The sequence below is a fragment of the Garra rufa genome, chromosome 14, assembly GCF_049309525.1.
Source record: "Garra rufa chromosome 14, GarRuf1.0, whole genome shotgun sequence".
Classification (NCBI taxonomy): Eukaryota; Metazoa; Chordata; class Actinopteri; order Cypriniformes; family Cyprinidae; genus Garra; species Garra rufa.
Genome location: NC_133374.1, coordinates 3,871,656 through 3,886,190, shown reverse-complemented (window position 1 = coordinate 3,886,190; position 14,535 = coordinate 3,871,656). Strand labels below are relative to the sequence as shown.

Sequence of the window (14,535 nt, the reverse complement as noted above, 5' to 3'; positions counted from 1 at the left end):
CCCCAGCGACTTAAGACTGGTTTTGTGCTCCAGGGTCACATATATATACTTGGTGTAATATCTAATCGTGATAGATGTTTGGGGGCTTCACTAATATTTCTGTAAATGGTTTGATATTTACCTTCACTACAAGCAAAACCACTGCAAGCACCAAAATGCACCAAACTTTTTTATTCCTATTTATATTCTGATGTTTTTTATAGAAGGATTTGTTCATATGTGACCCTGGACCACAAAACCAGTCTTAAGTCGCTGGGGTATATTTGTAGCAATAGCCAAAAATACATTGCATGGGTCAAAATTTTTATTTTTTTTTTATGCCAAAAATCATTAGGAAATTAAGTAAAGATCATGTTCCATGAAGATTTTTGTAAAATTCCTACTGTAAACATATCAAAATGTAATTTTTGATTAGTAATATGCATTAAGAACTTAATTTGGACAACTTTAAAGGTGATTTTCTCAGTCTTTTGATTTTTTGCACCCTCAGATTCCAGATTTTCAAATAGATGTATCTCGGCCAAATATTGTCCTATCCTAACAAACCATACATCAATAGAAAGCTTATTTATTGGGCTTTCATATGATGTATAAATCTCAGTTTTGTAAAATTTTACCTTACGACTGGTTTTGTGGTCCAGGGTCACAAATATCATTTACACTGATTTATATAACAAATGAGTGTGGAACCTTCTTTTCTAATTCTGTTTGTGTTCTGGTACTTCAAAGAACCTAGAATCCAATATACTGATGTGAAAAAAGCATCTTTAATCAGCCATAGAGCAAATCAAGAACCGTATAAATCTTATTCTTCCGATTTATTATCTGCTATATAGGAACATGAGAACAAAACGAAAACAATGTGCAGTAAACAGTAAAACAGTTTGCATTCCAAACCAGTGAGCTCATAATTGAGATAACAGATTGAATAATACATTAGACACACCAATTTGCAATATCAATTAGCAAAACGAGCTGTTCTGTACAGCTAAAAATACCTGAATGCGGATGAGACCGGAAGATAAAATTTACAAATATAAAACTGCCAAAACCAAAAAAAGCCCAAACTGTTTGCTAAACCTAAAAACCACTGAAGAACCTTCATTCGTTAGAATACAGCTGTGGTCTGTGTTTGCAGAATCTGCAAAATGTTAAATATTTGACCAAAGTAAGAGGGATCATACAAAATGCAGTTTATTATGTTGTGTAACTTAACAGATGTTTACGTATGTGACCCTGGACCACAAAACCAGTCATAAGGGACATTTTTAAATTGAAAGCATTATAAGTAAGCTTTAGGATTGGACAATATTTGGCTGAGATGCAACTATTTGAAAATCTGGAATCTGAGGGTGCAAAAAAATCTGAAATATTGAGAAAAATCACCTTTAAAGTTGTCCAAATGAAGTTCTTAGCAATGCATATTACCAATCAAAAATCAAGTTTTGATATATTTACGGTAGGTAATGTACAATCCTTCATGGAACATAATCGTCATAAATTTTGACCCATGCAATGTATTGTTGGCTATTGCTACAAATATACCTGAGCTACTTAAGACTGTGTTTTTGGGTCAGGGTCACATAGTCCACAAGACAAATCAAAAACAATTTAATGCTTGTTTATGAGTCCCTTGTTTTTGTCAGAAAAATCATTTGGTTTTCCAGGATCTTTTGCATATTTGAACCCTTTTCCAGTAGTGACTATGATTTTTGAGATCCATCTTTTAACACTGACGACAACTGCGGGAATCATACGCAAATATTAAACAAGATTTCAACCTTCACTTACTGTATGCTCTGGACAGAAATACAAAGTAAAACTTTTGAAATTTTAAGATCAGAGCAAGTTTTGTTTCTTTATTTTGTATTCTGGGAGTTTTGGTAGTTTCTAAAGGGCAATACATGAAAAAAATATGATATATGAACAAAAATATGAACTGAGGGACTCATACGCAAATATTAAACAAGATTCAAACCTTCACTTACTGTATGCTCTGGACAGAAATACAAAGTATGAAGATCCAGGGCGTAAAACTTTTGAAATTTTAAGATCAGAGCAAGTTTTGTTTCTTTATTTTGTATTCTGGGAGCTTTGGTAGTTTCTAAAGGGCAATACTACATGAAAAAAATATGATATATGAACAAAAATATGAACTGAGGGACTCATACGCAAACATTAAACAAGATTTAAAACTTCACTTATGCTCTGGAAGGAAATACAATGTATGAAGATCCAGGTGGTGAAAACTTTTGGCATTTTAAGATCAGGGCAGGTTTTTTTTCTTTATTTTGTATTGTGAGAGCTTCTGTAGCTTCTAAAGGGCAATACTACATGAAAAGATATGATATAAGAAGTGAGGGAGTCATACGCAAATATTAAAGATTTAAATCTTCACTTTTGCTCTGTGCGGAAATACAATGTATGAAGATCCAGGGGGTGAGAACTTTTGAAATTTTAAGATCAGGGCAAGTTTTTTTTCTTTAGTTTGTATTCTGGGAGCTTCTGTAGCTTCTAAAGGGCAATACTAAATGAAAAAATATGATTTATGAACAAAAATGAACAAAATAAGAAAAAATGTTCACATCTTTATCCTGTTCAAAAGTTTTCACCCCCATCCGTTAATGCAAGCTTTTGTGTAAACATCCTTTAAGATAATATATATTTTTTTAAAACAACATGCATTTTGTATGATCCTTCTTCTTAAAATTATTGGTCAAATAATTTACATTTTATACATTCCACAAGTTTTTTTGAGCTCAACTGTTTCTCTGTTTGTTTGTGTGGATAGTCTGAATCTCTCTTGTTCAGGATGGCAACGACGGTGTTGCAGCTGATCGGACTGTTTCTGGGAATCGTGGGTTGGTGTTTGGAGTCCAGCTCCACAAACTCAGCCGTGTGGAAGAAAGCCAGTCACGGAGATGCAGTGGTGACGGCCAGCTCTCGTTTTGAAGGACTGTGGCTGTCTTGTGCGTCTAATTCACTCGGAGCCATTCACTGCCAGAGATTCAAGACCATTCTGGGACTTCCAGGTGGGACACGCACCCGCTGCACTCGGTGTGGCCTTCGCTCACGTTACGTCATGCTGCATGGTGGTTTCAGTGATACGGTATCATGACGGTTTTAATGGAGCTCTGTGGCTCAATCCTGTGACAAAAGGAGGTTATACCAGTCATAAAAACTCATAAAACACTCCCACACACCTTTACTCTGTAAAGTACAATACAGTTTTTTGCAGATGTGTCGCTAATGTAGCCTGATTGCAGTTTCTTTCAGGCATTATTCAGAATTTAAGAACTGACTTCCATTCAGTTTATGAGTTGGAATTTGAATGAAAAAATCCACAGGAAGCTAAACTGGAATTTGAATTAAAGGAAATAGAATTTACCTAAAGAATTTAGTATGTTAAAGATATATCAGTGTTGTTATTGTCAACATAAATTTAAAAAGCTTTTTCCATAACTAAATCAATTGAAATTAATTAAATTTAAAGCAATTATTGGATTAAAGTAATTAAGTTAAATAAATTTAAATCAAATATGATATAAATATTGGATTAAAAATGTTTAAAATGTGCAAAAAATGAAGGGAAAAAAATTATATATTCCAAAAAGTATTTTTTTATTTATTTTTTAAGTAGTGTTTATATATATATATATATATATATATATATATATAGGATGAAAAACTAATTAAAATAAGTTTTAAAAAGCTCTACAGTTACTTCAACTAAAATGGAAATTAAACAAAATTAAAGTTAAATATATTTTCAAACCTAAAAAAATTACAAAACCCAAAACATAATCACTAAAATAAAATTAAAAATAAATATATATATATATATATATATAAATTCAGAAAAGTTGCTTTGGAAACTAATTAAAATAAATTTTAAAAAGTATATAATTTTATTTATATATAATTTTATTTATATATTTATTTTTTAAGTACTACAATTACTGAAATTAAAATGGAAAATAAAATAAAATTGATGTTAAATATATTTACAAAACTAATAAAAATGACAAAAAACCTGAACATAATCATTAAAACTAAAAATTATATATATATATTTGATGAAGAACTTTAAGATCAAAAATGCTGCTTTGAAAACTAATTAAAATAAGTTTTAAAAGTACTACTATTACTAAAGTTATTACTTTATTTTAGTAAATTACTAAAACTGAAATAAAATGAAATTAAAGTTAAATATATATACTAAATCACTAAAACTGAAATTAAAATGTGTGTATATATATATATATATATATATATATATATATATATATATATATATAATCATTAATAATTACTAATTAACAAATGCTATAATTATGGTAATTATAGTTAACTAAAACAATTAAGTAAAAAGATAAATGTTAACTGAAATAAAATATTCTTAAAAAACATATTTTATTGCAGCTAAGGCAACATTTTTCATTTTTGCGTAAAGTACTAAACTAAAACTAATATGAAATGTATTTTTATTATTAAAAATTATTAAATATAAAAACTTTACTAAACCAAATTTAAAAACAGAAAATATATAAATAAAGATTTTTTTCAAACAATCTTTAACAGTATGATACAAAAATAGCATAATATAAATAATAACAAATTAAGTACAAACTGATTTGTTGGCCTGTAAGACATATAACACCTTCAAGACTTCTTAAACTTACAAGACTTTAAGCCATCATTCAAAGTTCATCTTGATAAACCTAGTTAAAACTGACCCTTGTTTTCAGCTTCTCTCTATGAATTATATAAAACGCATTCCGGCATTTCATTTAGAACAATTTAGAGGTTCTCTGTTTATTCTTAAAGCCACATGCATGTCTCAACCCCATTTTGACCTCATTAAAGGTCAAGGCCTTCTACTTTAGAGGTCAAACCCAATTTTTCTCTCTTAGGTCACATGCTACTTCCTGTATTAACTTCCATGGTGTTATCTAGTGAAAGGCATTTAGGAGGGACCAGAGTTTATGGTTTTATGACTCTGATCTTCAATCTATAACACACTGACACAGTCAAGCACACTCCCATCTTGGTACGGCGCTCGGATCGGTGCGAAGTCTGTCTGCTGGATTCATAATAGTCTTTTATTGGATTCTGTGTGGATTTGAAAGGCGTTAGTTGAATCATGTCGACTGGGGTTCAGCTGTTGGGGTTTCTGATGTGTTTGGGGGGCTGGCTGCTCACCTTCATGTCGCTGCTGAACGAATCGTGGCGCAGGTCGACGTTTGCGGATGATGCGATCACCTCTCTTTGGTACACTATTAACCTGTGGCAGACGTGTTCCGAGGGAAGCACCGGCGTCAAAAACTGCAAGCCGTTTTTGTCCATGCTTGAACTGCCTGGTAATGCACGCACACACCTCACACACACCAACTAGAATTTGTGTTCTTCATTTGGCTTAGGAAAAATGGTTTTCGGTGATATGAAACATGTCCAGGTCACGTGATACGGCAGTTTCGACATCTCGAAGCTATTTTTCAACTATTTTACAATGAAAAAAATGTTTAAAAGCATTTTCATTTAAGCAAATCTTATCGTAACATTTAATGCTTTATTTTTGGTCAAATAAAATGTGTCAGAATTAAAGCCTTAAAAGTATTTTCTGCTCACCAAGGCTGCATTTATTTGATCAAAAATACAGTAAAAATTGTTAAATATTATTACAGTTTAAAACAACTCTTTACTATGTGAATATATTTTAAAATATAATTTATTCCTGTGATCAAAGCTGAATTTTTTTTGTCACGGAAATCATTCTAATATGCTGCATTTCTGCTCAAGAAACAGGATTTTTCTGACATTATAAAGGTCTTTACTGTCACTTTTGATCAATTTAATGTGTTCTTGCTAAATAAAAGCGATCATTTCTGACCTTTTTTTTAATGGTAGTGTATTTTAAAATTTAAATTTAAATTGAAAGTTAATGTTTAAAATCAGAATAAATGAAATGCGGTACAAAAAACATTACATAATTCATTTAAATTATTTTTATTTTTTATATACAGTATATATGTGTATATATTTTTCCTTTTGCTTTTGAGGTGGAATATGACCTGGACTTAATAAAAAGGTACATCTTTGTTCCTTTTGTAGCCCATCCGCCTTTTTCTTTAACGCGGAAGTAACTGTTTGAGAGAGACTTTCGCTTTATTTTTGTTAGGGAAATGACGAGAAGAAAAACAACTTGCAATAAATGGTAAAACTGTTTTCACTGCAAATCTGTGTGTTCATAATTAAGATAATACATTAATATAATATGGTAAGACACACCAATGCAAATTTTGAGCACCAAAACAGGCTGTTTTGTACAGATAAAAAAATAGCTGGACACGGATGAGGCCCGGAAGCCAAACACATAAAATGTACAAATGGCCACGCCATTTTTAACTTTTTGAAAAACCTAATCAGTCTCCTCATAGACGGTTAGACCAAAATTGTCTCAGATCATCTTCGGACAATGCTGGCAAAAAGCTCTGAAATTCAAGCTGATTAGTGAAACCATTCTCAAATAACACAAACGATTCGAATGCATATGTGACGTCATAATTTTTTTTTGCCATTTTGAACTTTTTGAAAAAACTACTAATCAAACTCCTCCTAGATAATTATCTAATTTTCACCAAAATTGGCTCAGATCATCTTCAGACCATGCTGGCAAAAAGCTCTGAAATTCAAGCTGATTAGTCAAACCATTCTCAAATAACACAGTTTCGAATGCACTATATGACAGCATTTTCCGTTATGAAAATTTGAAGTTTTTAAAAACCTACTTATCAAACTCCTTCTAGAAAGTTTGTCTGATTTTCACCAAAATTGGCTCAGATCATCTTCAGACCATGCTGGCAAACAGTTCTGAAATTCAAACTGATTAGTGAAACCGTTCTCAAATAACGCACAAACGATTCGAATGCATATGTGACGTCATAAATTTTTTTTGCCATTTTGAACTTTTTGAAAAAACTACCCTAATCAAACTCCTCCTAGATAATTTATCTAATTTTCACCAAAATTGGCTCAGTTCAAGCTGATTAGTCAAACCATTCTAAAATAACACCCAAATGTTTCGAATGCACTATATGACAGCATTTTCTGTTATGAAAATTTTTCCGCCATTTTGAAGTTTTTAAAAACCTACTTATCAAACTCCTTCTAGACAGTTTGTCTGATTTTCACCAAAATTGTCTCAGATCATCTTCAGACAATGCTGGCAAAAAGTTCTGAAATTCAAGCTGATTAGTCAAACCATTCTCAAATAACACAAACGATTCGAATGCATATGTGACGTCATAAATTTTTTTTGCCATTTTGAACTTTTTGAAAAAACTACTAATCAAACTCCTCCTAGATAATTTATCTAATTTTCACCAAAATTGGCTCAGATCATCTTCAGACAATGCTGGCAAAAAGCTCTGAAATTTAAGCTGATTAGTCAAACCATTCTCAAATAACACAGTTTCGAATGCACTATATGACAACATTTTCCGTTATGAAAATTTGAAGTTTTTAAAAACCTACTTATCAAACTCCTTCTAGAAAGTTTGTCTGATTTTCACCAAAATTGGCTCAGATCATCTTCAGACCATGCTGGCAAACAGTTCTGAAATTCAAACAGATTAGTGAAACCGTTCTCAAATAATGCACAAACGATTCGAATGCAAATGTGACGTCATAATTTTTTTTTTTTTTTTTTGCCATTTTGAACTTTTTGAAAAAACTACCCTAATCAAACTCCTCCCAGATAATTTATCTAATTTTCACCAAAATTGGCTCAGTTCAAGCTGATTAGTCAAACCATTCTAAAATAACACCCAAATGTTTCGAATGCACTTTATGACAGCATTTTCTGTTATGAAAATGTTTCCGCCATTTTGAAGTTTTTAAAAACCTACTTATCAAACTCCTTCTAGACAGTTTGTCTGATTTTCATCAAAATTGGCTCAGATCATCTTCAGACCATGCTGGCAAAAAGTTGTGAATTTCAAGCTGATTAGTGAAACCATTCTCAAATAACACAGTTTCGAATGCACTATATGACAGCATTTTCCGTTATGAAAATTTGAAGTTTTTAAAAACCTACTTATCAAACTCCTTCTAGAAAGTTCAATTCAAACAGATTAGTGAAACCGTTCTCAAATAATGCACAAACAAATTTGACGAAGAGCACTAAAAAAGGGATCAGAGACTGTATCTCCGCAACGGTTTGGCATATTGAGACCAAACTTGGTGTGGGATATAACAAGCATGACCTGAGGCTACCTGCAGTGTTTCGGTGCAGTGCCCCCTAGTGGTCAGGAGATATGAATATATATATATAATATATATTTGTCAAAAAGTGCTATATATTTATGAATGCATTACAAGCACCACCTTCTGGCCAAAAATTATAAAGATATTTCTAAAAATGCTAATAACTTGTAAGGAGACTGATCTTGATAGATTCCTTGGATCATGCTGAGAACATTGCTACCAGTTATGGCATAATTGGCTGAACTCCTCCTAGACTGTTGGTCCGATTTTCACAAATTTTGACTTGGATCATCTTCAGACAATGCTGGCAAACAGTTATGGATTTCGTGTCTATATACGAAATGGTTTTCATTTAATGGATCAATGAATTTGCTGGAAAGATGCCAAACTGCATGTGAGGCTGTATCTCTGCAAAATTTTGACACATTGACCCCGAATTTTGTTTGTGTCCTTGTCACCTCACCCTGACCAAGCCACCCACTGGTCAAAATTAATAAACCATTGATTAACAATAGATAATGACACTTTTGATTGCATTAGCCTATTGTAATTACTCCGGTCTCAAAATATCCATTGGGTCATGCCAAGAACATATCTGTTTTTGCCATAATAAACTGAACTTCCTGTCTGGCATTTTTATTTATGTTGAACTCGTCCTTGCCTGTTCATCCGATTTCCATCAAAATTGAGTCAGATCATCTCCAGACTGTGCTGACAAAAAGTTATAGATTTCATGTCGATAGATGAAACCGTATATTGTTATATATATAAATTGTTAAATATATGCTTGATTTGTAGGGCACGTCCAGGCCTGTCGAGCTCTGATGATAATCGGTCTGGTTCTGGGTTTGCTGGGTGTCATATTGGCCATCATGGGACTCAAGTGCACTAAACTGGGCAGCACATCCGAGGAGTCAAAGGGCAAAGTCAGCCTTACAGCCGGAGTCTTCTTCATCCTATCAGGTCAGTATGTTATATATATATATAATAACACACTCTGACTGAATGATTGAACATATTCATGCTCACATTTACCTTTTCTGCTATCAGGTCTGTGTGTTATGATTGCTGTGTCTTGGTACGCCGCTCAAGTCGTTCAGGAGTTTTACGATCCTCGCTACTTAGGAACAAAGTGAGTAAAAGACAAAATGACAGATATAACCCTGTAAAGCCTGTTAGTTAAAAAAAAGTTTATTGAAACTTCAGACAAAATATAAAAAAGGGTGTGCGTATGTGTTTTTGTTAATCATCATAATTAATCCATCAGGCTTTTATGGCTCATAGAATCGATATAGTGATAATATGTAGTAAAAATAACTCAAAATGCTGATGCTTGAAATGTAAATCATTGAGATCCTCATAGTAGATACTGACATAAAATGATTTAAATATCAGTGGTCACTCTATATTTGCAATAATATGTTTTAGAAAGATGAGATCCAAATGATCCAAACATAAAATGCAATGCAATCCAAAACGTTCTTCAAAAGATTTAGAGGTTTTAGAGGCTTGGGAAGATCATTCCTTCACTGAGGAAGATTGAAAGTAAAGCTTCTGGAAATAAATACATTGATATGAAATAGAAATGTTTATTATAAAAGTCTTTACTGTCGCTTTTGATCAATTTCATGTGTTCTTTCTAAATAATAGTGATAATTAATGGTAGTGTATTTTAAAATTAAAAGAAAAATTTAAATTATTATTTAAAATCTACTGTGACATATGCATACTTAATTCATTTAAAAAACAAATGTAAAACAAAGTTACATCGAGTATATATGTATATGGATCAAAGACGAACAAGGGTTTAAGCGTAAAACAATAAGTGTAATACTACTTTAAATTGTTGTTGTTTTTCCAAAAAATATGAAAGTTTTCCATTTAATTTAATTGAATTGTATTGTATTTTATACAATTATAAATAAATAAATAAATATCATAAATTTTCCCCTAATTTACAGAAGACACCCACTAAAATGTCATTCAGTGTATATTTCCAACAAAAATATTAAAAGATAAATTACTTTCACCCCAAATACTAATTAGTTGTAATTCTACATTTTTTAAATTTGCCACTAATCCTAGGTTTTTCCCATTTGTCATTAAAAAAATGTATTCATTTAAAACAATAAAATGTAATATGCTCACCTATTCTTTTATATATTTTAATATGTACAAGTCAGAATAAGCATGTTGTTTGTTGTTAGAATTTTCACATAAATATTGTTACACTGAATGACAATGTAACATTATTTCAACCAAATTTTGAAATTTTATTCTCCAAAAAAGTATTTGAAACCGTAAAAGTAGACACTTTACTTACATTTAATGTGATTCTATGGACAGAAAATCACTTTTGTAAATTTCTATTGACATGGACATCTTAACGTCTTTGATCCATATATACTTTTCCTTTTGCTTTTGCGGTGTAAAAACCTGGACCTAATAAAAAAAGGTTCCTTCAAAGATTCTGATGATCAGATTTGAGACGTACTGATTTTTTTTTTTTTTTCTTCAATGGAGAATCAGGTAAAGTCCAGTAAGTGTTCATCTGGAAATATTACTCAAGTTATTCTGATGTTTACCTAAGGCGAGTCACTGCAGGTGAATAGGGTAAAAAAAATTAACTAATAGTTATCACCTTACTTACCCAGTTGATTGATTACTTTTTTTGAACTACAAGTTTTCTAAAATCTTAGGTTTAAATATGCAAATGATCCATTATTTAATGAAATATGCACTAATTTGCATACATTTCTAGTACTAAGATCTTAACACTGGATGAAGTCAGTTTCAAAATTCTTGTTTAATTTTTTGGACATATTAGAGTCAACTGTTTTTACAGAGGGGGTTTTGAGTATCTCATATTGTCACAACTTAGAACAGAAAGAAAATACAACATAAAATCAAGCAAATTACCTCTGTAAAAACCTTCAGAATATAGACAGGAATAAAAATGTAAAGTTTGGTGAGTGTAAGTGCTACCAAAGTGGAGATTTATGGCTCAGTGTAGGAGAACAAACTCATTTTAAGAAAACTGCCTTTAAAAATATGGATTGTAATTGAAATCTATTGACACAAATAGATAAAGTGCTATCAAAGAAACACTTAACAGTGTCTTTTAGGTGTTTTCTTTCCACTAGTCTGGAAAAAAAGCCACCAAAAAGCCCAAAATCTCAAACTTGACAGGTGCATGAAAAACCTGTTTTTGCCTGCAGTGTCTCAGTCAGGGTTTGACAATGAAAAGACACGAAGCGAAGGTTGACTTTTGTACAACTACACTAAAAGACCTTTGACTTGATAAGAAACTCTAAACTATCAATCAGGTGACAGAAGACTTAAGTTTTGATCATTTCGAAACCTTAGATGAATATGATTCAGGTTCTATAGGATTAAAACACACTTTCAGTATGATGTATATATCATTATAAATGACTAAACACGCTCAAATGCTTCTGTTTTAGGTATGAACTGGGCGTCGGGCTTTATCTGGGATGGGCAGCTGGAGCTCTGGCTATTCTGGGTGGAGGAATCCTCTGCACTTCCTTCAAGAGTTCAAAACCTCCAAAAACACGGTGAATGTCTTTCTAGAGAGGGATAACAGCTCTAAATCTCATCTGTGCCAAACACAAGTCGTGACTTTCTTTATTCTCTCTCTCTCAGTGGTCCAAACTACAACTACACCGCTTCACAGCCGCAGAAGATCTACAAATCACCACCGTCAGAAAACAGCGCCTCCAAAGCTTACGTCTGAGTGTCTCATTTTGGCTTTTCGTTTTTCAGGTTTTTTTACATGGATGTGTATTTTTTTAGTACTTGCATTTTAGAAGTCAACGAATTGAGCTTATTTAATTGACTTTGCATGATTCATCAGTGTTGATTTCATAATGATCTTGCATTAAAATGTATAACTTTCTCATTCAGTTTTCATGTTTCAAACAATAGATGTTTAAAGGTGGGAACTGGATTATTGAAAACCCACTGCAAACTATTCAGCTTTGAATCAATTCTGATATGAAACACTCACTTTACACATGGGCTATTACAGTGAACTAAAACCAAAACCTTTTGCTACTTGGAATAAAATACTTTAACTGAAATGAAAACATAATTAATGAAAATGACAAAAACACACAACAAAATCATTTTCTTTTCTTTAAATATCATTTTTCGTGTTGACTTTAATACTTTTGTCATGCTTATATGAATAATTTTAGTTTGTTATATAAATGTTACATTGTCTGTTTTGGTGTTTTGAAAAGCTCGTTGTTTTCTAAAATTGCTAGTAGTCATTGTTTCTGTGAATAAAACAATTCTAAGAAGTTTTGCAGTTGTGCAACAGTTTTATGTGTTTGACTGCAGTCATAAGTTTTTATTTTTTGTTTTCAGTTATATTAGGGATTGAAGTCTTTTATTGAAAATAGTGTGTAACTTTTAGTGTGTTCTGATTCTGAACTTAAGACATGGTTGATATCTGTTAAAAATTGACTGGCTCTTTAACTGAAATATACTTCTCTGGATTATACTCTTATATTTCATTAATTGTTTTTAAGTATCTTAAAAACTAAATTATTCCTATAACTGACACAATGGTATTGTTTATGATACAGGTTTATTAGAGGTTGACAATTAAAATAAAATTCTTACTATATTTGGAAAATTTTACATACACAAAGTAAAATATATGTTAATTGCACTACAGTCAAACGTTTTTGAACAGTAAAATTTTTAATGTTTCTGCTCACCAAGCCTGTATTTATTTGATCCAAAATTTGTTAAATATTTTTACTACTTAAAATAACTTTTTATATTTAAATATATTTTGAAATCGAATTAATTCCTGTGATTTCAAAGCTGATTTTTTAGGATCATTATTTCAGTCACATGATCCTTCAGAAATCATTCTAACTAATTATTATTATTATTAAGTTTGAAACAGCTAAGTAGATTTTTTTCAGGTTTTATCTGAAATAGAAATCTTTTGTAACATTATAAATGTCTTTATCATCACTCTTGATCAATTTAAAGCATCCTTGCTAATAAAAATATTAATTTCTAGAATTTATTTAAAACAAAAAGTATACTGACTCCAAGCTTTTGAATGGTATAGTGTATAATGTTACAAAAGCTTTAAAGGTACTTAAAAAGGTACAACTGTTTAATAATAATCAGAAATGTTTCAGCAAATCAGTATATTATAATGATTTCTGAAGGATCATGTGACACTAAAGACTGGAGTAAAGATCACAGAAATAAATTACATTTTAGATTATATTCAAATAGAAAGCAGTAATATTAAATAGTAAAAATATTTCGCATTTTTACAGCTTTTGCTGTATTTTGGATCAAATAAATGCAGGCTTGGTGAGCAGAAAATACTTCTTTAAAAAAAAACATTACTGTTCAAAAACTTTTGACTGGTAGTGTAGATTGTTTTCAGTGTTTTTCCAAATACTTTATGTAACTCTTTATGTTTCGTAATTGTATTTCCCTGTTGAAAACGCAATAAATAAATCTTTAAAGCTTAAAATGTCCATATTTTATCATGGTTACCCTCTTTATTTTGCGTATTTGTTCTCTTCATTTTTATTTTTGATACTCACGGGTCATGAAGGCTTCAAATAAAGTTTGTTTTTTTGAAGGGAGAACGTGGGAAGCACGCGGTCGTAACGTAGAACTCCCGCGACGCAGCAGCAGGAAACATACGTCTGTTGAGCCAAAATGGCGTCTGTGATCCTGCAGTCTGGAGTGGGTTAGCATGAAACCTGTCCGATTAAACCTCTTATGACACGGTTCGGCTCTTATTACTCGGATTAATCATTTTTTATCATTAAGAAGAGTCCCTCTAAACAAGCGAAGACGAGTTTAGATGCTGTGAGGTAAAGTAAACCTGCTGTTTTTTGAAAGTGAAAGTCAAGTGCAGCGATTAGCCGGTGCAGATCTGATAAATCGCATTGAAATAGCTAAAAACCACAACAACAACAGATTGTTTGTTAACAATGGCACTGTTTATATTCAGATTACACCTTGTAGTGTTTATTTAGCGTGTACTTGTAAGTAGCTGTCACAAACGAGCTACTGTTTATCAGGTTTTGTCGCCGATTTATTACTTAACGTTATATTTTAAACTTAACATGTTTGAAACATATTTTGTATGTCATCTGTCTAAAATGTCTTTAGCACACACGTGATCAACATCATGGCAAGTTTATTTCCATTCTGCAGCTGGAATGACTTGGCAGATCTCATCTGAATGATATAAACCCTGTG

General features: G+C 31.6%; 2 protein-coding genes across 7 annotated transcripts in view; both read left to right on the top strand.

Moving 5' to 3' along the window:
• The first annotated feature begins 2,767 nt into the window (after window positions 1-2,767).
• Window positions 2,768-12,595, top strand: cldn15lb (claudin 15-like b). 2 transcript variants are annotated; one of them, XM_073817848.1, is made up of 5 exons: window positions 2,768-3,032; window positions 9,064-9,228; window positions 9,316-9,397; window positions 11,730-11,840; window positions 11,929-12,595. In XM_073817848.1, exons 1-5 carry the CDS (start codon window positions 2,813-2,815, stop codon window positions 12,017-12,019), a joined length of 669 nt encoding a protein of 222 aa, XP_073673949.1. In that variant the 5' UTR covers window positions 2,768-2,812; the 3' UTR covers window positions 12,020-12,595. The 2 variants fall into 2 exon arrangements, with proteins under 2 accessions (XP_073673949.1, XP_073673950.1); XM_073817849.1 differs by lacking the exon at window positions 2,768-3,032 and adding an exon at window positions 5,036-5,360.
• Window positions 12,596-13,992: 1,397 nt separating this feature from the next.
• atg16l1 (ATG16 autophagy related 16-like 1 (S. cerevisiae)) overlaps window positions 13,993-14,535 on the top strand; it is a 34,090-nt gene continuing 33,547 nt past the window's right edge. For all 5 annotated transcript variants that reach the window (XM_073817520.1, XM_073817517.1, XM_073817519.1 and 2 more), the window contains exon 1: window positions 13,993-14,144. The gene's annotated coding sequence lies outside the window, so the exon portion shown is untranslated. The remainder of the gene's footprint in view (window positions 14,145-14,535) is intronic.